The following is a 25,407-nucleotide window of genomic DNA, read 5'->3' as shown; positions in this document are numbered from 1 at the left end:
TATCAAACACAGTACTAGCCCAGGATAAGAGGGTCCTATTGCCCCTGCTTGCTTCAGGACCTTTGGCACTTACACTCCACACCATTGGCATCAAAACAGATCATGTCGTAAATTTGAACGCTACGGACCTTGCCGGCGATCACTAAACGAACGTGTGAAAAAAAACTTTGTATCCGTTAGTGTTGTTCTCCTAGAAGTATTGCTGTCCTCTTAGAAGAGTTTGTGATATATGTAGCCCAAACAAATACTACTCTGCATCTTCTAACGTGGAGAGGCAGCCCCAAATCAGAGGTGTGATGCTTCTATCTGACCTCAAAATGGCCACAGAGTCCTTGCTAGATTAGGTGTACGTGAACAGTGCTGCAGATTGTGTATATATAGGCCCTGCCCTAGCAATATTCACCTGTCTTGCCTTGCAATTCGAAAGAAACGAGGTGGAATGGGTACAAGGAGGAGTCCTTCCCACACTTCTGCTGTGGCCTTTATTTTTCAAAACCTAATTACTGTAGTTGTATTTGTGACTGACATTATGATGCCTCTAAACCACTGAGGGGTCAGTACAAAGTTACAGCAAGCATATCAACATAAACCATCTCCTCCCCTAAAAAATATCTAGATTAAAAGGCCAGAAGTAGTTGACTGAAGAATAAAACACCTCTATTAGACCAAAGACCAATTTACAAGTTGTTTCCCTACTATGCCCTGCCTATTTCCACTACAGCTATATCTTTGGATTAACACTTGCTCAGTTCTTCACAACCAATCCATGGGATCAGGAACAAGCTGGAAGTGGCAGGATGTCTGAAGTCATACATGGCAGGAGTGCTTTATCTTTAATGGCAGTTCCTCTCTGTCCTCCAGACACTTTGCTGTTATGATGGTATTTGCAATGACTCTGGAGGTTTCTTTATTTTCATTGGATTGTGGTGTATGCCAGTAGCTGGAGAATGGGGTGATTGCCTTCCTTTGCCAAGACATGGGGTATTGATGAAGCCTTGTTTTCTAGTTATGCCCCTCTTGTGTCAAGCATGCACTTGAGATGTGCAGTATGCAGTGGCAACTTTTTTCTGACTTTACTTCACTAATCAGATTTCAAAATGGAACCCCCTCCTCCCACTCTTCCGGATCTTCTTCTTGGACCCTGGGCCTCCTGTGAAACAAGATTACATTACCACTTCATTGGGTCAGTAGGCATATCCTACGTGTATTGTCTGATGGGGAACTAAGATAGAAGACCTTCAGCACTAGCACAAGTGCAGCGTATCGCAGCAGGCTGGTCGCTCTGCATAAAGTATGCAACCCTCCCTTTTGACTTCATTGTACAAAAGGCCTTCTTTTTTCCTTTACACGGTCAAAGATGAGGCAGACGTAATTTTTACACAGCAGTTGTTTTCGTGTCCTTACACCTGTTTTTTAAATTCATCTCCCAAACATCATCTAGCAAATATTAAAGGAGTATGAAACAAGAGCACTCCCATATTAAAAGTAGAACATTAGCACACAGAGTTAAGTTTGGACTAATGTACACCAGCCTGAGTATGTGTGGTTCACATTATGAAAAAAGATTATAATTAATTACATGACCCAAAACAGAAAGAAATGCATTGAGATGAACAAATGCATAAAACTGTGTAATGTGTAATTTGTGCCCCACACTAATTCAAGGACTACTTCTATTTGCTAGCCAGGAAACATGAACATCGAACCCAAACTCTGCACAGAACCAGTGATACAGGTTCTTGGGCATTTGACTCTTCACCATCTCAAATCTTGGTTTCAGGTACAGAATTTGGCCATCAGGTGCCAGCCGACAGCTTGTGTCAACTCTTCCCAGTCACAGCTCCCCAGTTTGGCCATGAAACCAGCACAACCAGGTCCCAACTCTGCTCAGGGCAAGATGGCAGGCCACAGCCCAACACTGGGAGCAAAAGGGGGTCAAGCTGATGGGCCCGACAACCTCAAAAAAGGAGATCCACAACACCATCCCAACAACAACAGCCTCAACAGTATAGAAAGCCGAGGGAATACTCCGAGCCGAACACCAGTACCTGTGACCACACACTCACTCATTGCACCGGGTAAGGAAACTTATGCCTATACTATGAGCATCAAATGCGACATTTGAGTGTTGGTTTTGTGAGCTTTGTTTTTCTAATGTGAAGACCGACCTCGCTGTTTCTTGGATGTTTTATTGTTTATTTTCACAATCTTTTTTCCACATTCAGAGCATCTCATTCCCCCTTTCCATCTCTTATGGATTTACTCTTTGCCACTCTGCCTTTCACCTTTTACCTTCCACTACCTCTCTCCTTCCATACCTGATGCCTCTGCCCTGACGTGGCCCACACACCGAATATTGCATCCCACCTTCACCCATTCCTTTCCAACAATCATTATCACAGTCTCTGTATTCTCTCTTTGTAAAGTTTATCACTTTGCACTCAAACTTACCATGCTGCAGTCTTTCTCCTTTCACTTCCTCTTGAACTCCATCATTTTCATTTACATGTCCCATATATTGATCTCTTTTTCACTTCTTTCCACTTGACTCCTAGTTTCTCTCTCTCTCTCTCTCTCTCTCTCTCTCTTCACGTTAATCCAACTTGTCTTTCACTTTGCCTACAGTCCTCATGACTACAATTTCCCCTGTTGTATGTATTGCAAGTCATAGTTTTGTAAACTGGCACGATTGGCTCAGTCTTATATCGTTTCAACATTGTTTAATTGTTACTTATTTGTCATGCTTCCCCAGTTGTTATAACCTTGTCATGCTCTGGTCTGTCTGGATGATACTTAAGCACATAGACGGCAAACAGGAGTCTATGTAATGAAAATGTTAGTCCTCTTGTACACTGGTTCTCACACGTCTAGCATGGTTGTCTCAAAGTTTTAAGTTTTTGTGTCTTAATGTGCAGAGTGTTTGTCTGCCAATTGTCTCTCTACCTGTTTGTGGCTGTGTCTCTTCCTCAGTGCCCGTTTCTGTGCCCTGTCAAATTATACTCTTTGTTCAAGCATCTTTCTGTACCTGTCTTTCACAGGCATGGTGTTTCCCTCGTCAAGCCACAGTGTCCACGCCCATTTTTTTGATAGAGACTTCTAAACACAGATTGCTTACCTTAAAATACACCCAGGCATCAGTCTGAATTCAGAAAAATTCGAACTAGTATCCTATGCACTGGGAGGGGGACACTTGTGATTCTGTATTGCTGCCGTCCTCACCAGATGTCATGTGGGCCGGCCTGTATAGGCACCACCCATGTGTACTGACATGAGTTCTTTTCTTTATGTGCCTAAAGAAGCAGATCCAGAGCTACCTTTGGATGTACCTGTGCAAGGGACATGTTCTCCCAACAGATCAACAAAGTTTAAGACTTGTGGGGAATGTCAAAGACAGTTGCGGGTGACTGGTCCTGACGTGGTCAACCTATGGCGCCTGGGGTTGTCTTATGACTTCGCAGTCTGCAGCGGCTATACCCAGATACACTGAAAAGCCATCGTGGGCACAAAGCAAAGTTCTTAATTGTGCAACATTGGAAGACTGTGTCTGTCTAAGTGAAGGAGAATACAAGCCAAGGGTAACCAGTTCCTGCAACAATTCGTTGTCACGTTCTGCAGGTAAGTCAAAGAAAAAGAAGTTGTGCAAGAGGGACTCTACCCAGTCATGTCCCTCTAAGTCCCAAATGAGGGCGTGGGCCATCATTCTGCCTCTAGGATCCACCCTCACAGCTGTTTTGCAGAGCCTGTCCCTGACCCTGTCCCATGCCAATCTGAGGAATCTGAGTCTTGGCAACTCAGCTAACTATAACTGCTGAATTTGCACCCTCCCTCCTCCCTAAAAGCCTGTGGCCGTTGCAGTACTATATATTGCAAATAAATATGTACATACATTGCATGGACATCTCATTTCTTTATGGTATATGTACATATACACCTTTACACTCTTTACTTCACCCTCCTGCGGGAAAACAACCTAACAAAGTACTCTGTGCCCTTGTGCAGTATCACCAAGAGGAGTCGCCGCTCAATCAAGAAAAAAAACAAGAAAAATAACATGTAACACCCCGAGCCCAACACTAGATGGCAAACCTATGCAAAGCATGTAAATCTACAGCACTACATGCCATGAACGAATGTCTACTGAGTAAGCAACATTATATACATAGATATATATATATATATATATATATAGTGCTATACTTGATAAGTATAGTGCATATTTATCAGTAAATTAATGTAGGAATACATATAGAATTTTTATGACTCCATTTATTCTCGAAACACAAAATAAATATGGAGAAATACCTGTAAGATGGGCAAAAAATAAAAATGGAGAAATACCAACAGAAATCTTGGAAAAATAAATATCACTAAACCGGAAGCCATCTTCTTGACAAATTTGATACTGACTCTGAAATGGAAATGGCACCTAAGGTACAGGGCATGACATTCTCAGACATAACAGGACAACTCATGGTATCCTGACCTCTAACTTCTCCTTCTCCGGACACACTCTTGTTCTCCAGCTCAAGGGCTGGTACTGAAAGGAGCATGTCATTTGCCATAGTGTTATGCAGAGCTGCGGAAATCCTTGACCTCCAGCTTCCCACTCAAGCCAAGACTAATGTACTGACTGAGATCCTACACTCTGGCCAGACCTCTTCAGAGCTTCTCCTCCCTTTTAACAAGGCATTGACCGGTATTCTCTTGGGGACCTGGGCCAATGCCTGCTTGAACCTGGTCAGCGGCCAGATTGCTTGCCGTCACCGTCCTGCAGCTTGGGTCCTGTACTTTCTTACCCAAAATCCTTCCCCTGAGAGTCTGTTGGTGTAGACTTTGACCAGTAAAGTCAGCCCAAATGCATTTACTCCCGCCAATCCAGGTAGGGAATCTAAATGGATCAACACGTTTTGGGAACATAGTTTTATTCTCCACCAGTTTTGCCCTAGGTTCTGTGAATACCAGGTCTCCTTGGCCACCAGACAGGACTTAATGGCCTAGGTTTCACCAATTGTACCAGAAGAGGCCCAAGCTGTCCTCTCTCACTCCATGTAGGGTGGCTGTGATGTTCTTAAATTTAAACTCGCTGCAGCCTTGACCCTACTAACTCATTTGCTAGAGCTCTTGGTACCTGTGTCCCCATCTAAAGACGTGTATGGGTGCAGTCAACTGGTTTTGCTGATGATGTACAATCAAGCCTCATAGATATGCCCTTTAACATTTACCAACTTTTGGGGCCAATGTGGATTCTGTGCTGTAATGCTTTAAGAATAGCAGGGCCACATCCGTCTCCCTTGGGCTGTCTGCTGCTCCACATTAACCATCTTTCCACTTTTGTTGTCTCTGTGACTTTGGCAGGGGTTTTTAGGATCGCCAGCAGATGCTACAGCTCAGCATTTGTCCCAGCCCTTTCTTGGTTGTGGCTGGGGGGTCCCATACTCCACGTGAAGAACCAGGGTAGCGTGCAACCCATCCTTCTGCCCCTCCAGCTCCTTCACCTTTCAAGCCACTTTGACATGTCCCTACCAAGGCACAGTCACCCTGTTAGAGGCAAGATTCAAGACTTTCTGCCAGGGTGGTGGCCATCACCGGAGATAAATGGGTGTTACAGAGTGGGGTTTTTCCCTTCCATTCCTCAGTACCCTACCACCTTTGCCACAGTCCCAAGAACTATTGACTGAGAACCAACATTCGCTTTTATGACAGGAATTGCAAGCCCTTTTGTCCAAAGGAGCCATAGAGAGAGTGCTGGCATCAGAAGTTTGATATGGTGTTATTCCTGCTACTTTTTGATGCCAAAAAAGTCCAGAATCCTCCTTCCCATATTGGATCTTTGCCCTCGCATGTCCTTCCTGCAGTAGACCAAATTCAAAATGCTTACACTGGCCCAGGCCTTGTCTGCCCTCCACCCCGGAGACTGGGTTGTAGCATTGGCCCACAGACTACTTTTGTGGTTAATGGTGGACAAGCACTATTTCCAGTTTGCTCTGGTCCCTTTTGGCCTCACCAGTGCCCCTTGGGTGTTTACGAAAGTGATAGCAGTGGTCACAGCTCACCTTCGGAGGTTGTCGGTCCCAGTCTTCTCCTTCCTCTGCTATTGGCTGCTGAATGTGGGCTCGCTCCAGGCAGCCGTCAGCCACCTCCAGACTATGGCAAATCTTTTAAAATCGATGGTGTTCACTATCAACATGCCAAAGTCACACCATCATCCTTTTCAAACTCTTCCTTTCATTGGAGCCCTTCTAGAATTTCAAATCTTTCCATGGAACAGAGTGTCCAGGACAATCGGGCTATGACTCTGGTGTTTTAACCTCAGTCCCGGATTTTGGTGAGAATGATGCTGAGGCTTCTGGGATTGATGGCCTTCTGTATCCTGCTGGTCAGTCCCACCGGTTGGCACATGTGACCTGTGTAGGGGAATCTGAAGTCCCAGCACCAGTGCAATCTCTCAGAGTTAGCCCAGGTTTTCAAGGAAGACTATGAAAAATCCACATTGGTGGCCCTAGACCGTGATTGGGTCACTGGCATACCTCTCTCCCTTCCCCAGCCGTACTTGACATTGGGGACTGATTTATCAATTCTAGGAAATGGGGAGTTTAGAGGCATCTGGGGCCTGATGGAGACCTGGCTCCACATCAGCTTGTTGGAGTTGCGAGCCATCGGTGTGGTGTTGAACCCTTCCTGTCATCTATCGAAGGGAGGCTGTTCCAGGTGTTCACAAACAACATTACGCCATGTTGTACTGCAGCAAGCAGTGACGGTTGGGGTCATGCACTCTTTACCAGGAGGCTCTGCATCTCTTGGCGTGATTGGAATGTCAGGAGATTTTCTTGGTGGTGCAACACCTGGCAGGAACTTTGATATTCAGGGCAGACAAACTCAGCCATTAATGCCTTGCAAATCACCAATGGAGGTTTCATCTGTAGGTGTGCAAGATCTCTTCTGCTAATGGGAAGAACCATGGCTCAGTCTGGTCACCACCACAGAGAACATGCAATGTCAGCGCTTCTGCTCATTGGAGTTTCCAAATTAGAAGGCACATTCCACTTAGAGTTGAACTCTAGACTCCTGTAACCTTCGCGCGGATACCTCTCTTGCCCCATGTTCTCAGGAAGTTCAGGACTGAACGGTCAGTCACACAGAGAGTATGGTAGCTAGGGTTCCTGGGCATGAGCCGCCTCAGGGAGGACCTTCTGTTGCATCCTGCACCTCCAACCTGTGCACCCTCCACCTCCATGACTGGACATGAGTAGTGGCAGTTGAGAGCCTTTAACCTCCCTTCTGAAGTCATAGATGTCATTCTGGCATCCAGGCATCCCTCAACCAAGTCTCTATATGCCTGCTAATGGGACAAGTTTATGGCCTGGTGTGCTACTATTCAACCAGTCCATGCATTGCTGTTTTATTGTTTGTGTTGTCCCAAGCACAGCAAGATCTTTCTTTGGGCACCGTTAAAGGCCAGTCCTCTTTGTTTAAGCCAGTTGTGACAATATTTCTAAAAGGATAGCAGCACTTGTTTCTAAATTCTACTTTATCATGCCTCAGTGGTACTTGAATCTAATTTTAACTTTTCTTAAGTGTTCTTCATTAAAACTATGGCACAGCTGTCCTCTCTGGTTACTGGCCCTCAAGACAGCCTTTCTCGTTGCTGTGACGTCGGCATGAAGGGTGAGTGAGCTTTAGGCTTTCTCAGATAATATACCTTACACTACTTTCTACCCAATAAGGCTGTTTCTGCAGACTTGTGCCTCCTTTTTGCTGAAGGTGGTGCCTCCTTTTCACATTGGACAATCTGTCAACTTTCAGACGTTCATTGCTCAGCCTCATCCCTCTGAGGAGGAGATATTACACTGACTAGATCCATAATAGACTTGCTGCTTCTATAATCAATAGTACCTGAGAGGACAGAGGAGAAGATCAGCTCTTCATTAATTTACTGGATCTAAGAAAGGCAAGGCAGTGCAGAAATGGACAATCTCACACTGGATCTTACTCTACACAAAGATCTGCTCTGCTTGGGTAAAAAGCAGCCTCCAAAAAGCTTACAGGCTCATACTGCCAGAGCCAAGGCTGCTATCTCTACATTGGCTCATGGAGTGTCTGTTCTGGACATTTGCCAGACCAATACGTGAACGCCTCTCCATAGTACTCAAAGGTGAGGATCCTGTAATTAGATAGAGTCTATAAAAGAAAAGGTGTGACTAAAGATAAGTAACTTGTTCTGCTGTGTTCTTGAGCCCTTTTCCATTGAAATCACTACCCGTTCTCAATTATCTATTTATCTGTGTCAGTTTCTCACTGTCTGTGTCTTATCATCGCGTTATGTTCAGCTATTTATGTATTCCCTTAGCCCGGTGTCTGTGATTCCATTGCCACATAGCCACTGTTTCTGTGCCCAGAGGACTTTGTTTCCTTCATTGTTTGTCTATTTTTCTTGCTCCATTGTATGTCTCGATGCCCTGCTATCAATGCTTTCCTCCCTATTTCCATGCCAAGGCACCTTTGGGCATATGTTTCCCTGCCCCAAAATACCTGTTTTCCTGAACCATTGTCCATGTTTACCGGTGCTAGAAACTGAATTAGAGCCTGATGTTTACAAAAAGTCCCGCACAGCCTGACACTTCAGGGTTTCAGTATTTTTACAGAAATACCCCTTTTTAGAGCACATTGAGTTTAATAGAGCCAAGGAGTGGGATGAGAAGAGGGGAGAGAGAGAGAGAGAAAGAGCGAGAGAGAAAGCAGAGGCAGTTTTTTGCATAAGGACATACAGGGGCAAGAGTTTGTGGCTCAGGAACCCGGTGTAAATTTGCAGGGTTTTGGCCCACAACAAACTTATGAGTATTCTAACTAATTTAGAGTCATCCAAACTGCCATGTGACACTTGGCCATTGGAAACCTTTGTGTATGCCAGAAATCTTCAGACAACCATGCAGCGCATAATAATTAAAAGCCCCAGCTGCAAGGACAAAACTCCCCTCAAGCCAGGGCCATTGATTTTTTGTGTCTTAGAAACAACCCTTCCCCACAATTTTGGGGTTTGTTTCTGAGAACAATAAGGCTGAGTAGGCTGCAACGACATGATAGCGTGCCATGCGTCATATTTCTAATGAAAGTGTTCCTGCCTTGTCAGTGGAAGTGCTGTCAATAAACAAAAAATGACCCAGCTGAGCAGCATGGATCTTAAAATACAGCATTCTGCCTACTTTCGGCAGCCAAAGGCCCTGGCTCTGTTGACCCAGCAGGAACCTGTATTTAAAATAACCCAGTGCAGGCGTAGGATTTGCCGCATAACTCATACTAGTACAAACTAAAAAACACAAAAATGAACTCCGAATACTCCAAAGCCATGGTGCACTATCCCATTGGAGAACAGGGAAAGGAAGAGTGGAGAGGGGACATGCAATATAGAGGCTGTGCTTCAAGCAACGAGATCCCAGTTGCATGGTGACACTGTGATTCTGAGAAATCCCTCTGGATGTATGCAAGTTGTTTAATCAGTCATGTAAAAACCACAGAGATAGTTCTTCTGTCCGAGGTCTTAGTCTAACAGTTATGTCTACTGCCTCAGGCCTGAGTTTGGAACATTTGTGTTAAGTATGGAATAGCTCTGCTACCACAGACCTGAACCTGTTACGTGCCAATCAAGGGTTAGCTTTGCAACCTAAAGCAAACATAACAAAGATCTGTGTGATATTAGCCCTGCTATATAAAGTCAAACTGTGTAATCCTCTGGCATACCTTTGCTGCACAGAGCCTGAATCGCTAAGGTCTTTGTTGCCTAAAAGACAGCTCTGCTTTATGAAGTCTGCACCAGTACATTGTATTTCTTCACAGTGATAGCTCTGCTACTTAAAGCCTTATAAAATATTGCTGATGTTTGATGACTCTATGTTCTGTGTTGTCTTTCATAAGCAATTGATTATTTTTCCTATGTTATTTTGTTTTGTGGGTGGTGTGTGAAGGTTGGCAAGACTCCTGTAAAATATATGCTCTCTGCAGTACTTTCAGAAACCCCAATATAAGAGCATATGTTTTCCTTGAAGCAGGGACCTTAGTGTGACTTGGGTACATTTCTCTGGTGCCTTCAGTAAGCCTCTGGTGCCTTCAGAAACCTCTTTTACTCTCTTAAGTGTAACAAGATATTAGGGACTTATTCACAAAGGTAAATATGCACATGTAGAATTAGTCATGTATAAACCTGCTACTGCACATAGTAGGAACTTTAAACTTTTTTGCTGTCCACCTTTTCTGAGTGTAAATTTACCAATAGGTGCAGACTTGCTTGTCTCTATCCCTTATCCCTCCCCCGCACCTCAAAAATAAGGGTGAAGCCTTTTGGAACAGGATTTAAAAGTGCAAAGTTGATATTGGTACATTTACACATGCTAGTGGAGGTCTGTGCCCTATGGTAAAGTATAAGGGAAATATATAAAGTTTAATGATTCTTAAAATATATATATTCAGATGTTTTAATGTGAAATAAAAAATATAAATTAACTTAAAATAATTGTTAACCTAGATCTCAAAAAATAAAATATTATAACACTTAACTCATTAAGTTAAATGTTTAAGGAGAAAGGAATTAAAATACATTAATTTAACTTGTATTTAATATTATCTAAACGTAAATCACCCTTGCTATCATTTTTATATTTATTAATCTATTTGCTCAAAGAATTACATTTTTATTAGGTTTACAAGTTACCTTAATTTTAAAAATAAGTGTTGACAATTATTTTGTTTCAAAAATAACAAAATAATTTTAAATTAAATATAACTTATAACCTACACACATGTAATTTAAAATTCGAAATTATTTTATTTATCATTATTTCCTTTGGTGTGTTATTGTAAGCCCTTGTCTCCTTTATGTTCTATGGAAGTGTCCTGCAGTACCTGCGAGTGGCCATGTGAGGTGATGGACTTATTTCAAATCTGTCTGGAGTACATTTACATCTTTTTTGGGTCTGTTTTGGCTGTAGTAACTTTAGAAGTGCAGTTTGTGAATAGCAGTGGATTTATTTTTTTACGAGTGGATGTTTGTATATGCATGTCCCTCGTTAAACCCTTTATCATCTCTCCCTAAGCTCCCTCCTACCCCTCCCGTATAGTAGTAAGTATGCCCCATTTTCCAGCCTCTATCCCAAGTTCTTCCAACATTTACTATTAAAACAAGATCTCCACATAGAAAAGATAGAAAAGGTTGAGGTATCATAACTGGTTTGAAATAGCATTTTGTAGCACATGTTGTACTATTGTAGTACTACTAAATGTACTATAAAGTGCACTTTATAAATAGGCCCCATTATCTCCCACACAGTACCTCTCCTGTTTTATTACTGCAGACCTGTCATCTCTCCCTGTTTGTGGGCGACTCCTCTAATATTGAACCAGAACTCCATGTTTTCTTCAAAGATTACGGCCTTTTTAATTTTTAGTTTTCTAAAAATACACAGACTCTATTTTAAGTCAATGAGTAAGTGACAAAGTGTGAAATAGCCAGCTATCAGGTCTACAGGCATTGACTGTCTGCATTACGCCTCATTGCAATTAAGGCAAGACAAACCCTTATTTGAAATACGTTGCAGTCTATGAACCTGATTTAGAGTAAGGCAATGTTTGCACCTGGGCCCTCAGCATTCATTTTGTTGTTTTTGTGTGTCAGCGCCCTCACTTATTTATGGCTAGGGTTGTTGTCACCTTTCAAAGAGAAAACTACTGGTCATTTGTTGTTGTTTTAAGGGCCTGCAAAGCCCAGCCATAATACTAAGTAAGACTTTAAACAATATTGAATGTATGTATGTGTAATATAACTTTTTTGTCTTTGTTTACTTTAAATATTAGTCAGGGATCGTTAGTGCAGCTCTAGAACACATTTAAAAGTGTTTTTTATTCATAATTGCTGTTTGAAGTATTTACAGATAAGGCCTAAATACTGTTTCCTGGCAATTATGGTTATTTTTGTATCCGCTGGGACATTAAAATACTGGTGATGCCTGTGGAAACCCTGCTATTTGACAACAATTGGGGCAAATGTTTTATTCAGATCTACCCTCGAAAATAATGCTATAATTACTTACCAGTAATCTTCATTACTTGGATTCCTCCTTCCTCGTCCCATTACTTACTGTAGGAATGAATGTGCCCATTCACTTCCTCCATTCCACCACTACCCTAGCTGTTTCTCTTGTTTCTGCTACCCAGGTAGAGACTCTTCCCATAAAATACCACCTTCCATTCAACACTTCCTGTGCTGCACCAAGCCCTTGCATAGAAGCTGATGAAGGAGACTTTGTGGAATAGAGGGTCGTAAGTATTGGGACGAGGAAGGAAGAATTGGAGTAATAAAGATTACCAGTAAGTAATCAGAGCATGGCCAAATCATTTCCTTCCTCCTACATATTGTAGGAGGTATGCCCAAGCAAAAGCCCCCTTCATCAGCTAAAAGACCACAATCAGATTGTATAGAGGAGAGAAACATTTAGCTGACCTCCCTCTCTACATCATTCATAAAATGAAGGAGAAATAAACCCTCAGGTTCCAAAATGGGGAAAATATATAATTGAACGGAAAAAGGGTTTACTTTGCCAGTCAGAAGGATAACAGGTTTATCTCAGTACTTGACTGGTCTGTACATAACAGACAATAATTCTGAAACCCAGTAACTGGTTGAACCTTTTAAGTGAATTGTTATTGTCCGCACTATATCCAGAAGATGTATTAACAAATCTGGACCACTGATGCTAGGTGTTAGAACAGTCTATTGACTCATATAAAAATCAATATTGACTCAGGAAGGAATTTTGAATCTAGGGAGAGAGCAATCGGATCATGAAACTCCCCCAGACAGAGAAGAAAATAACTCAAAATAGCACCCAGTTCATCTGAACGACGAGCTGTGGTGGAGGCTACTAAATGGAAAAGCTTATAGCTACTAAATGGAAAAGCTTTGAGGCTCAAAATGAGCTTCGCGCAGCTATGCTAAGACCAAAGGTACATCTCCAGCTGGAAGGAATATGAACCTTAGATCAAAGAGGACTAGAACAAATAATCTTGATACTAAAGGTTCTACAGAAGAAAGCAGTGTCCAGGGGGGATGAAGCAACCTAATTGCTAACCACTGTGACCTCAGCGTAGAGACAGAGAACACTTTAAGAAAATCCTCTGCATGAATCGAAGAATAGTAGGAGTTGCAGGAGTGAGATAAGAAAACATCAATCCCCACACAGTGCATAAAAAGAGGCCAAAAGGTAAACATAAACATTGAGAACTAAGAGACTGTGTACGCTCTCTTGTATCGACCTGCTGTGTTAACCTATTTCTGTTTGGTGGAATCTATGCCAAAATGATGGTTCAAACAGAACCTAGGAATCATGCCAATGAAAAATAGCTGCAGAAATGGGGGAGTCTTTCTCAAACTTGAAATGAAAATCAGATCCTCGTAACCCAGTTAAGGAGGAATCCGATAAAATAAAAAGTGGGCAACCCCCGTACCAAGTGCAATTGCACCCAAGGAATGACATGCAATGGAATCCCCCAAAAAGGAGAAACAGAACGAAACCCGGGCATCTGTTCAAAAGAAAGCCAAAGTAGGAAAGTGACCCATAATTTACATGCTTTCCTCGAATTGAAGCCACTCTCTTTCTGATTCCTTCTGCTTCGACAACAGTATCTATAAGAAGTACATGAGCTTGTCCTACCTGGACTTTGGGAGCAGACTGGGACCCTGAACAGTGTAGAATATGGGCAGCTGAACAGAGACACGAAGGTCTGCAGTGTCTGTATGGTCAAGGCTGTATCCTCCCTCACTGGCGATAAAGTCAACAGATCATCGAGATCACAGAGGACTGTAATCTCTGAAAATGCAGGAGCTCTAAAAAAGAAATCAGGACTCATGTGGAAAACCTGTATAAGGAATTCAGTCCTAAAGACAACACTTGAAACTGCAACAGATAAAGCCAGTCATAAGCCTGAGAAATATTTGGAGAATGAGAACTAACATGATGTGGTGGTAAGCATCCTGCTGGTCAATTTTTATTAAGACTTGACCCATAGAAATTGAAGGGATGATCCTCTGCAGAATGTTCCTCCTGAAGTGAGACATGGGGGTGAACTGATTCGGGTATTACTGATCCGACCCATCTGGAGTTGACTGAAGCCTTTTGAACTAAAGAACGTTCTGAAAACAATATTGCCTTCTCCCTTTCCATAAGTTCAAGGACATTCAGCAAGGTTGTTTCTCCCTAGCTCATTCTCCAGCTAAGGAGACTGGACAAAGCCAGGTTCTGGAAAATCTGGAAGCATATCTATGTAGAATCTGTGAGAAATAAATAGCATACTGCGTCTGCTGAAATCTCAGCACACCTGGCTTGAAAAAAATCCAAAGGCAACCTCTAAACTGACCATTAAGTCCCGACATCAACAATAATTCCATTTGTATTGGCTTTATCTTCCAACTGACATGAGGGTAAAGTTCTGAGTCTTGGCAGATTTACTCAGCACAACTTCCGTTTTCCACCAGTCAACCCCTGAGCTGGCTCCATGTTAAAATTCTAAGCAGAAAGTGTCTCCCATCAGTAACAGTTACTGGGGATTCCCTTTACAGAGGCTTCAATGACAGCATCAGAGAGAAAATGGTCCTGGATCATCATCCTATCCAGCAGCTGCAATGAAAACTTTAACACACCTGAATACAAGCAGATAGGGACAGGAATAATTTGCTAAGGTTTTTTTCAGAGTGAGACCTGAACATTTAGGCCATAAAAACTCGCCCAGCTAGGACCGAGAGAGGAAAGTAAGAAGGAGGTGTAACCCCTCTTAAACCATGTTCTAGACTAGAGTACTGCAATGGCTATAAACCATGGAAGAGACAAATGTAAACAAGCATTTGCAATGCTATTGGTCTCGCATTTACTTGAGTTAGAGTGATTGGCGTTGTACATTCATAAATGGATGTTTCTTGCCACTTAAATTGGTCAAACTTGCCTCATAATGTGTTATTTTCCTCCCACATAATTCCAGTGCAGCGGCTCTGCATATAACTAAAGCATTTCCATTTATAGTCTTTCCATCTGCAATAAAAATGAAACTGTTGCCATTCAGCATCCTGATTTAAATCTGACATGCAAATTAAATACCACGTTCACCACCCCACCATCAGAGCTGCAGGCTGGCTAACACAATATGAAGATAAAAAAAATAATTGCCAAGTTTGTGGGCTCTGCCGGCGGTCGCATTTAGAGCTGGCTCACAAACATTTGTGCATTTACAAGTTTATTTGCAGGTTGAGTCTCTGCCGTGGGTAAAAGCAGCTCCGTTCTGCTAATCCCTTCCCAGACTTTCCAGAGCATGTCCGAGGTAGGCTGGTGCGCAGAGTCACTCTTGGTTACTTAGCAAGTCTGTTTCATTTTGACATTTCTCCTGTCAGCTGTTTATTGTTCAATGCATAATGAGGAGGGTCAGATAAGATTCTTCCTGTTTCCTTGCTAAATTATGTGGCAGCCATTGGAGGATAGGGGCAGGGCGGGGGCAGTACCATTCGCAGCTGTTTAACTACAAGAAAGAGTGTGCTCCTCAGACAGATGCCGCTAAAGTAAAAGAAACAAGAGACCAGACACAGAGATTAGGCTTCACAGCAATGTCCGCAGTAAAAAGCAAACATTGGCAAAGCCATGTTGCAAATGGCTGAAAGTAAAGATAAAAAGCTTTGACATAGCCAGCGTTTGCTGCGTTATACTGTTTTTTTTCTTTTCTTTACTGAAGCCAGCGCTGCTATATAATCCATACTATAATGTCTCTGTAGATCTATAGTCTGAGGCAGCAAGTACCCCCCTGAACTTTGCACACAGTCCCCTGTTCAAAACGGGTAGCATTTATTTTACAATTTAATCCACATAATCCATTTACTAGAAAGCAAGTAACTAGGGTAGCCTGCTCAGTTAATGTTTCATCCACCTTCATTTTTAAAGATGCTCTGCAACAAACAAGTAAAATATGAAAAAGTCTATTCAAAATATAGCAATAATCGGTGTTTAGTGGGTTACCCTGAGCTTTTGGCCCCTGTACCACTACACCTGCTGCACCATTCAAATCATGGTCTTGGTGCCTGCAGGTAACTGCACTTGTGGATGCTTGTTTAGTAGAGAAAGACAGAAATAATCAGTGTTTAGTGGGTTTGCTAGACCTTTTGGCCTCTGTGCCGCTACATCTTCTGCACCATTCATAACATCGCACTAGTGCCTGCGAGGTCACTGCACTTGTGACTGCTTGTTTAGTAGTAAAAGATAGCCATAATCAGCATCCAGTGGGTTTCGTAGCTCTTTTGTCTCCTGTCCCACTGCACCTGCTGGGCTATTCAAATTATGGCCCTAGATCCTGCAAGGTAAATGCAGTTGTGACTGTTTGTTTAGTAGGAAAATATAACTATAATCGTTGTTCAGTGGGTCCCTAGAGCTTTTGGCCCCTGTTCCACTGCATCATTCAAATCATGGCCCTAGTGCCTTCAAGGTAACTGCACTTTTGACTGCATTGTTAGCAGTAAAATATAGGCACAGTTGCAGACAGAAGACTTAATTACTGTGTAGCTAAACATAAACACAGAGACTTTCGTAAAAATTGCTTTTGAATTTATCCAACAACGAGGTGCCACATATATCATAAATAAAGCATATGTTTTACACATCAAAGTGAAAGCCAAGCATTGTAAAATTGTGTTACAATGTGGCTGGCTCTTTCCTGTGAAAAGATCTTATACTGTGCTTGACAGTGAATGGGCCATAAACAGCGTAAATTGCCTAATAGTTTTCGCACATGATTTCAGAAACGTTCATGAATCCACCCACCCTGACAATGCCAATAGAAAACGTCATGCCCCACAAAATAAAATACAAGTGTGCAGCGAAAGAACAAGATTCCTTTAAAATGGCCATATCTAAAATGCAATTATCAAAAAAGGGACAAGTAGGCTCCATGTAGAAATTACACTGTTTTCCTTTTTTCTGTAAGCACTCTCACTATGCAGTCAACCAAAAACAAAATAAACACCAGTCTTTGTGGAAGACACATCTTTACACTTTAACTCAGTCTTTGAATACCCAGCAAATGAGATGAGATAAGATTTACAGGCCTTTTTAATACAGATAAGGAGGTCTTGGAAGTGTAGTGTAAATATGGCTTTAGCATGGGTAGGTACAAATTTGAGCTGAGGGGACTTAAGCAAATTAAGCCAGCAAATAGAAACCCAGAAAACAAGAGTTACACATAACAAAGTCAGTGGCGAGCAAAGGGCAGAATGCATTCCCAGGTCCACTCTCTGAAACTCCCCAAGATGTCTTTGGCAAACCAGACAGATGCACTGTCTATTAGACTGCGACCTAATGTAATGCGGCACCACCTGCAGCAGCTTATCAAAAGTGAAGTGCAGGGCACCCCTGGCCGCCACCAGTATAGTACACAAAACACAGAGAGCAGCGACAAGGATGGGGCCTTACCTATGGTAATTGTGATAATTTTGAAATGCGGCACCGAATGCAACCATGTAACAAAAGTAAATTGCAGGGCACATCTGGCACCCGCAGCTAGAAGAAACAAAATGCAGGGACCAGCCACAATGACATAGTTCCGCTCGTAGCGATCTCAGCAGAAAAAAAAAATGTGCTACCTACAGCCACTAAACGTATGGCAATCTCTGCAGTAGAAGGGAAATGTGGTGTTACCTGCAGCTGCATAACAGAAGTAAAGCGCAACAACGTGAAATAGCTTTACGCATAGCAAACTCTGAATTAAAAAGTGAAATGCAGCACCACTTGCAGCCGTCCTTCAAAAGACATTGAGGCAATGGCAGCATGATTCTGCTGCTCTGGATGGCGTGGACCAATTCAAAAGAAGATAAATGCTTTTCACTGCCTGACGTCAAACAAAAATGGGGCTACATGTGCACTGAAGAGAACTGAAAATGTAATCAACATCACAAGGTGGAAATCTGGTTGGTCCTGGTTAAGGTCCGTCCCTTCATCCCAGTGGGTCAGAAGTGACTTCTCAGAAGTGCGTTTGATTCATAGGGAAGGTGGGAACTATGTCGTGTACATTTCACTCCTGTGGAAAGAACAGATTTAATTGAATACTACATATTTCAGCATGTGGTATTTATGGAACATACTGGCCTAATTAGGTACTTCTTTCTCCCATGGTCCTGAAGGGGCCAATAATTATAAGGGGCTGAACCGTGTCGACCTTTTCTTTAAATGAGAGGTTGCCAGAATTGTTATATAATAACAGTGACCCTGGGACACATCCTTTTGAAAAATGGACAATAACATTTGCTTGATGTGACCATGGTGCAACCATCTTCTTTGTGGATTAGTGTATAAACTACAGACCAAAGTCACATTTTCCTGAAAGTAAAAGGATGATTAGAGTACATCTTTGATGCATTGAAATGGTTGAACAATTGTTTGTGCTTGTTCAAATATAATTTGTTGTCTTATATGTTTTGTATAATATGTAAGTGTATTTTGACATGTCTAATATGTTTTGACCTAGGCTATTATACTGATAAAATATGATTAAATTAATTGTAGAAATTGATTGTTCCTCCCGTGACTGATTTTGGGTTTCACTGCTGCCCTGATGATGATATGTTTTCCTACCATTGTACCACAATTCTCATAAATATCCTTCAAAAGTAAGGTGTGCAGTACCCCCAGCAGCTGCCACTATAGTAGACAAATGCAGAGACCAAACTAACAACAGAGGAGAAAATGAAGCTTTAAAGACAGGACAGCTAACCTATTAGATACTGCCAATGTCTGCATGGATAGCCGCCAAGCATATCCCCAGGGGCAACGATATTCTCTAGGTATAACTTTACTTAAATAAACAAAGTAAACAAGAATGCAGTGCCAAAAACAGTAACCAAATACATAAATGGCAGTCTGCGCAGTTGCAAGTTGAAAAGTAGGGTGCCTAAACAGACAGTACAATAATAACATACTTTTTAACAAATACACTTACCTTACAAAAATGTAAACCACATAATGAGTCCTTAGCACTCTTAAGTGAAAAAAGGTTGCCCCAGCACACCTTCAAACAGCCCTCATAGCAGAGCAACAGGGCACAACAAGCATTGTAAAGTAAATAGGTTTCACTTATGGGTGAGCTATTGCCTTTGGCAATCGGTGGGTGTGGAGAATGGGAGGGTGTGTGGGGATGTGGGGAAACCGGTGGCCCTTGTCCTTCACTGCTGCAGTGCTGAGGACACTACACTCCGCACCTCGGAATTGAGCCCATAGAGGTTTAATGCATTGTAATGCATTTTAGCAAGGTTATTAGGAGCAACACAGCAGCTACAGTACCGGCAACACTTGGGTCTGCTGCTGTGTGGCAGACTACAACATTAATCTGAAATCTCTCCACGCATTTCAATGCAAAAAGAAAAATCTAAACACTGTGAACAGATCACCATAAAATAAATTGACATGCGTTTCTAGGAAGGGTATTTTTCTCACCTAAGCACTTTATCCCTCTGCAATACAGATTGAGCAAGGGATGGGCCACATCACAGCTGTGTCATGCTAGGATCCGGCATATTAACCCACGTTGCTAATATATGGGAAGCGGCCTTCCACAAGGGCAAAGAACTTCACCCGTAAACGTAATGAAAGGCACATGATCTTTTGCCTGACTTCAGTGTGGAAGACGATCTCAACAGGAATTCTCTGTACTGTACTAGGAGGGAGAGGCTGTGGTGTAACGGCTGTAGCTGCTGACTTTGGAGCTTGGGAACCAGGTTTGAGTCTCAGCGTCAGCTCAACAGCCTGTGATTCTGGGCAAATAATCCTAGTGCCCACCAAAACAAATGAAAAGATTTCCTTCCTAGTATTCCATCTTCTATCTTTCCAAATCCCACTGCCTCAATTTCATGTAGTGCCTCGCAGAGGCATACATGTTTCAGAGCGCCCAGAGGCTGCCTATTTTCTTGTTGTGGTGGTAGGGTAAGGGTGGAGTAAACAGGAACAGCATATAAGTGCCTCATAATTATACAAAAAATTTCGTCTCAATGTGCTTATAGGAAGTTGGCTCTGTATGTACTATTTCAAAGTAAGGAATAGTATGCACAGAGTCCAAGGGTTCCCCTTAGAGGTAAGATAGTGGCAAAAAGAGATAATTCTAATGCTCTATTTTGTGGTAGTGTGGTCGAGCAGTAGGCTTATCAAAGGAGTAGTGTTAAGCATTTGTTGTACATACACAAGCAATAAATGAGGAACACACACCCAAAGACAATTCCAGGCCAATAGGTTTTTTTATAGAAAAATATATTTTCTTAGTTTATTTTAAGAACCACAGGTTCAAATTTTACATGTAATACTTCGAATGAAAGGTATTGCAGGTAGGTACTTTAGGAACTTTGAATGATCAAAATAGCATATACACTTTTCACATAAATCACATATAGCTATTTTAAAACTAGACACAGTGCAATTTTCACAGTTCCTGGGGGGAGTAAGAGTTTGTTAGTTTTTGCAGGTAAGTAAACCACCTACGGGGTTCAAGTTTGGGTCCAAGGTAGCCCACCGTTGGGGGTTCAGAGCAACCCCAAAGTTACCACACCAGCAGCTCAGGGCCGGTCAGGTGCAGAGGTCAGAGTGGTGCCCAAAATGCATAAGCTTCAATGGAGAAGGGGGTGCCCTGGTTCCAGTCTGCGAGCAGGTAAGTACCTGTGTCTTCGGAGGGCAGACCAGGGGGGGGTTTGTAGGGCACCGGGGGGACACAAGTCAGCACAGAAAGTACACCCTCAGCAGCACGGGGGCGGCCGGGTGCAGTGTGCAAACACGCGTCGGGTTTTCAATAGGTTTCACTGGGAGACCAAGGGGTCTCTTCAGCGATGCAGGCAAGGGGGGGGCTCCTCCGGGTAGCCACCACCTGGACAAGGGACAGGGCCTCCTAGGGGTCACTCCTGCACTGGAGTTCGGATCCCTCAGGTCCTGGGGCTGCGGGTGCAGTGTCCCTACCAGGCGTCGGGTTCTTGGAAGCAGGCAGTCGCGGTCAGGGGGAGCTCGGGATTCCCTCTGCAGGCGTCGCTGTGGGGGCTCAGGGGGGGGCAACTCTGGCTACTCACGGTCTCGCAGTCGCCGGGGAGTCCTCCCTGAAGTGTTTGTTCTCCACAAGTCGAACCGGGGGCGTCGGGTGCAGAATAGCAAGTCTCACGCAAGTTGTTTTAAAGTTGCTCCTTTGTTACAAAGTTGCAGTCTTGGGTGAACAGAGCCGCTGTCCTCAGGAGTTCTTGGTCCTTCTAGAGCAGGGCAGTCCTCTGAGGATTCAGAGGTCGCTGGTCCCTGGGGAAAGCGTAGCTGGAGCAGTGTCTTTAGAAGTGGGGAGACAGGCCGGTAGAGCTGGGGCCAAAGCAGTTGGTGTCTCCGTCTTCTCTGCAGGGTTTTTCAGCTTAGCTGTCCTCTTCTTCTTAGGTTGCAGGAATCTATCTTGCTGGGTTCTGGGAGCCCCTAAATACTCGATTTAGGGGTGTGTTTAGGTCTGGGGGGTTAGTAGCCAATGGCTACTAGCCCTGAGGGTGGCTACACCCTCTTTGTGCCTCCTCCCTGAGGGGAGGGGGGCACATCCCTAATCCTATTGGGGGAATCCTCCATCTGCAAGATGGAGGATTTCTAAAAGTCAGTCACCTCAGCTCAGGACACCTTAGAGGCTGTCCTGACTGGCCAGTGACTCCTCCTTGTTTTTCTCATTATCTCCCCTGGACTTGCCACCAAAAGTGGGGGCTGTGTTCAGGGGGCGGGCATCTCCACTAGCTGGAGTGCCCTGGGGCATTGTAACACGAAGACTGAGCCATTGAGGCTCACTGCTAGATGTTACAGTTCCTGCAGGGGGGAGGTGTGAAGCACCTCCACCCAGAGCAGGCTTTTGTTTCTGTCCTCAGAGAGCACAAAGGCCCTCACCACATGGGGTCAGAAACTCGTCTCTCAGCAGCAGGCTGGCACAGACCAGTCAGTCCTGCACTGAACAATTGGGTAAAATACAGGGGGCATCTCTAAGATGCCCTCTATGTGCATTTTTTAATAAATCCAACACTGGCATCAGTGTGGGTTTATTATTCTGAGAAGTTTGGAAATAAACTTCCCATTATTCAGTGTAGCCATTATGGAGCTGTAGAGTTCGTTTTTGACAGACTCCCAGACCATATACTCTTATGGCTACCCTGCACTTACAATGTCTAAGGTTTTGCTTAGACACTGTAGGGGCATAGTGCTCATGCACCTGTGCCCTCACCTGTGGTATAGTGCACCCTGCCTTAGGGCTGTAAGGCCTGTTAGAGGGGTGACTTACCTATGCCATAGGCAGTGTGAGGTTGGCATGGCACCGTGAGGGGAGTGCCATGTCGACTTAGTCATTTTCTCCCCACCAGCACACACAAGCTAGCAAGCAGTGTGTCTTTGATGAGTGAGGGGTCCCTAGGGTGGCATAAGACATGCTGCAGCCCTTAGAGACCTTCCCTGGCATCAGGGCCCTTGGTACCAGGACTACCAGTTACAAGGGACTTACCTGGATGCCAGGGTTGTGCCAATTGTGGAGACAATGGTACATTTTAGGTTAAAGAACACTGGTGCTGGGGCCTGGTTAGCAGGGTCCCAGCACACTTCTCAGTCAAGTCAGCATCGGTATCAGGCAAAAAGTGGGGGGTAACTGCAACAGGGAGCCATTTCTTTACAGTGCTGCTTCTAGTAGAGCGAGAAGTGCAGAAAATATACAAAACATGGAAGAGTAATTGGATTGCGAAGTGAGAGGTAACATATTCCTAGTTGCGAGAAGATTTCGGGTAAAAGCAATTGCATTTTCTGAAAGTAATATTTATATTCTGATATTAGTGGATGCTGGAAAAATACTGCAAAAAGCAGATGCTGCGCTCAATACTTGGAAGAGTACCTAAAGAGTGCGAAAAGGGAGGGAGTAAATGTGTTATTAAGGTTGACAGGTGTCTTCTTGTTATAAACACCTGGTTCCAGTCAGAATTTACTACCACAACCCATTGCAATAGAGAAATGTAATCCAACTGGTTTAATTAGTGTCACTCAGAACAACAAATCCCAGAATGCAATGGATTGTTAATGAAAGCGGACTTCTACAACACAGTATTTCCAAAGACATGGAGTTATCTGCCAACCAGCCTCACTGAGTCAAGTTCCTGGCCAGGGCGTCGGGCTGGAATAGGGGAAGTGATAGTGATGAGCAGTGTATTCACTTTCTTGTGTCTCCTGCAGATGCCTTTCCCAATAAGGAAGGATAGGGTGTGGTGTAATGGCCACAGCTGCCTTTGAAGTCTCGGCATCAGCTCAACATCATGTGAGTCTGGGCAAATCAATTATTCTCCTGTGTCTAGCATAAATTATAAATGAAATAAATGTGCTCTTGTGCAAACATAACTGGTGCTCATGTAAAGCACTCCAATCACAATACCTTTGGGTTGAGTTGCGCTATAAAAAACTGCAAAACAACAAGTGGAACTGATTGCATCGGACATGAAGGCAAACAAAGGACTAATGTGACAAGGAGGTGGGAGGGAGGAATGCTATTTTAAAATGTAAGCAGCTACAGGGTCGAAGCTGCAAACAGGAAGACGAGTAGATATTAAAGAAAAAATAGTCCCTCCAAAGAACAGATAAACAACCAAAGCCTAATGATACAGTACTTAGTCCCTGCTCCAATGGGAGGAACGAAAGAGAAAAAGGAGGGACAAAGAGGTAGGACTGACCACTAACAAGCAAGGATTTTTAGAGGACACTGAAACAAACAAATGGAAGCAGGGGGTGGCTTTAAGCCCAGAAGAGAAGTACAATAAAGTATACAAGAAGTTGAAAGCTCGACCCAAAAAGGAACAGGAAGTGTTGACAGAGGTGCTTTATGGCTAGAGTCTCTACTTGGGTCGTAGAATCAAAAGAAACAGCTTGGGAAGTGGTGGAATGGAGGAGGTAAATGGACGCATCCACTTCTATAATAAGTAGTGGGACGAGGACAGGAATCAGGAGGTAATGGAGATCCATGGTTCACTTCTATTGTTCCCCTGCTTGTGCCAACTATAGTACCCAGTGTTCTTAGTATGTTTGGTATTTAAGGAATTTCTCAAAGGTATAAATAGTTCTTGAGTGATGGTGATCATGGTGTCAGAGTAGGACTCCTTACAACACAGTCGAACCTTGACAACTCTTAGTATCATTGAATTTTATAGAGTCCTCGACCTAAGGCTGTAAAGTCACCCATCTGTTGATTGGTTTGGTAAATATTTGTTAAATCTTTAGGTCTTTGTCACATAATTTCATAATTCATGTTTGAATTTAAAATGTCATTTTTCATAATTATACATTCAAATGATTGTCATAGTAACAGATTTCTGCAGTGTATATCAGGTTACTGCGAGTCACGCCTAATACCACTAGAGGTCAAACTAATTGTCGTGGATACTTCCTTTCTAGGTAGGCCAAAGCACACATCAGCCACATTGACATATGTCCTAATCAGATCTGGATTCAATATCCAGATCTCTGGCATTGTGTACTATCCGTTAGATGTTTGCAACTTAAATCATGTATCAGAATTGCCTTTAATTACAAAAATAATTTGTAAATGCAGTCAATGCTGTTTTAGTTGTAGTGATGTTTCATGTGCAACACCTGTCAAAGAAATACAAGAAGGTCCAGAACAGCAGCCTTGGAACTTGCTTTTGCACACTGTAAACACAGAGCCCATAATTACACCTTGGCATCGTACACATAGTTTCCAGTGTACATGTACAGGAAATTTACAGTGAAATTTGGAGGCTTATACCACTGGCTATTGATCGGAAACTAAATTATTTGATTTCATAAAAGTGCCATCTTCGATCATGTTACAAATATTGTCTCTATTTGGCAGGCAGTTTACACCCTTTCCAAGTAGGGACCCTCACTCTAGTCAGGGAGCCACACAGCTAAGATAATGCCTGCTCACCCCCTTGGTAGCTTGGCATGAGCAGTCAGGCTTATCTCAGAGGCAATGTGCAAAGTATTTGTGTGTGCTCGCACGCACACACACATACACACACACAACCCCCATCTCATCCCCCACCCCCTATACAAAAGGACTACACACCCTTTTAGAAAATAGCCGATTTTTATCTGAATAAAACAAGACCAAAAGAGCAAAAACATACACAAGCAAAGATATTGCTTTTAAAAAGTTGCAAAGATCTTAATCCAGAGGAATCAAAGGATATGTCTTTTTAACACACAGTATCTGGAATGCGTCAAAGACAATGCAGGCCACAGAGAAGGTGAGGCCCAGAAAACAAAGTGATGTGTCGGTTCCTTACTGCATAGGGGAGGTGATGTGTCGGTTCTCTCTCCCCACAGGAGAGGATATGTGTCTGTT

At 43.1% G+C, this 25,407-nt stretch overlaps 1 protein-coding gene across 6 annotated transcripts in view; it reads left to right on the top strand.

Moving 5' to 3' along the window:
* The window catches only part of PHC2 (polyhomeotic homolog 2), a 635,967-nt gene that overhangs the window by 369,358 nt on the left and 241,202 nt on the right, over window positions 1-25,407 (top strand). For all 6 annotated transcript variants that reach the window (XM_069240302.1, XM_069240300.1, XM_069240304.1 and 3 more), the window contains one exon: window positions 1,781-2,078. In XM_069240302.1, the coding sequence (XP_069096403.1) occupies window positions 1,781-2,078 (298 nt within the window). The remainder of the gene's footprint in view (window positions 1-1,780; window positions 2,079-25,407) is intronic.

Source organism: Pleurodeles waltl, chromosome 6, assembly GCF_031143425.1.
Source record: "Pleurodeles waltl isolate 20211129_DDA chromosome 6, aPleWal1.hap1.20221129, whole genome shotgun sequence".
Lineage (NCBI taxonomy): Eukaryota > Metazoa > Chordata > Amphibia > Caudata > Salamandridae > Pleurodeles > Pleurodeles waltl.
Note: the sequence above shows the minus strand (reverse complement) of the source record. Positions and strands in the feature narration are given on the sequence as shown.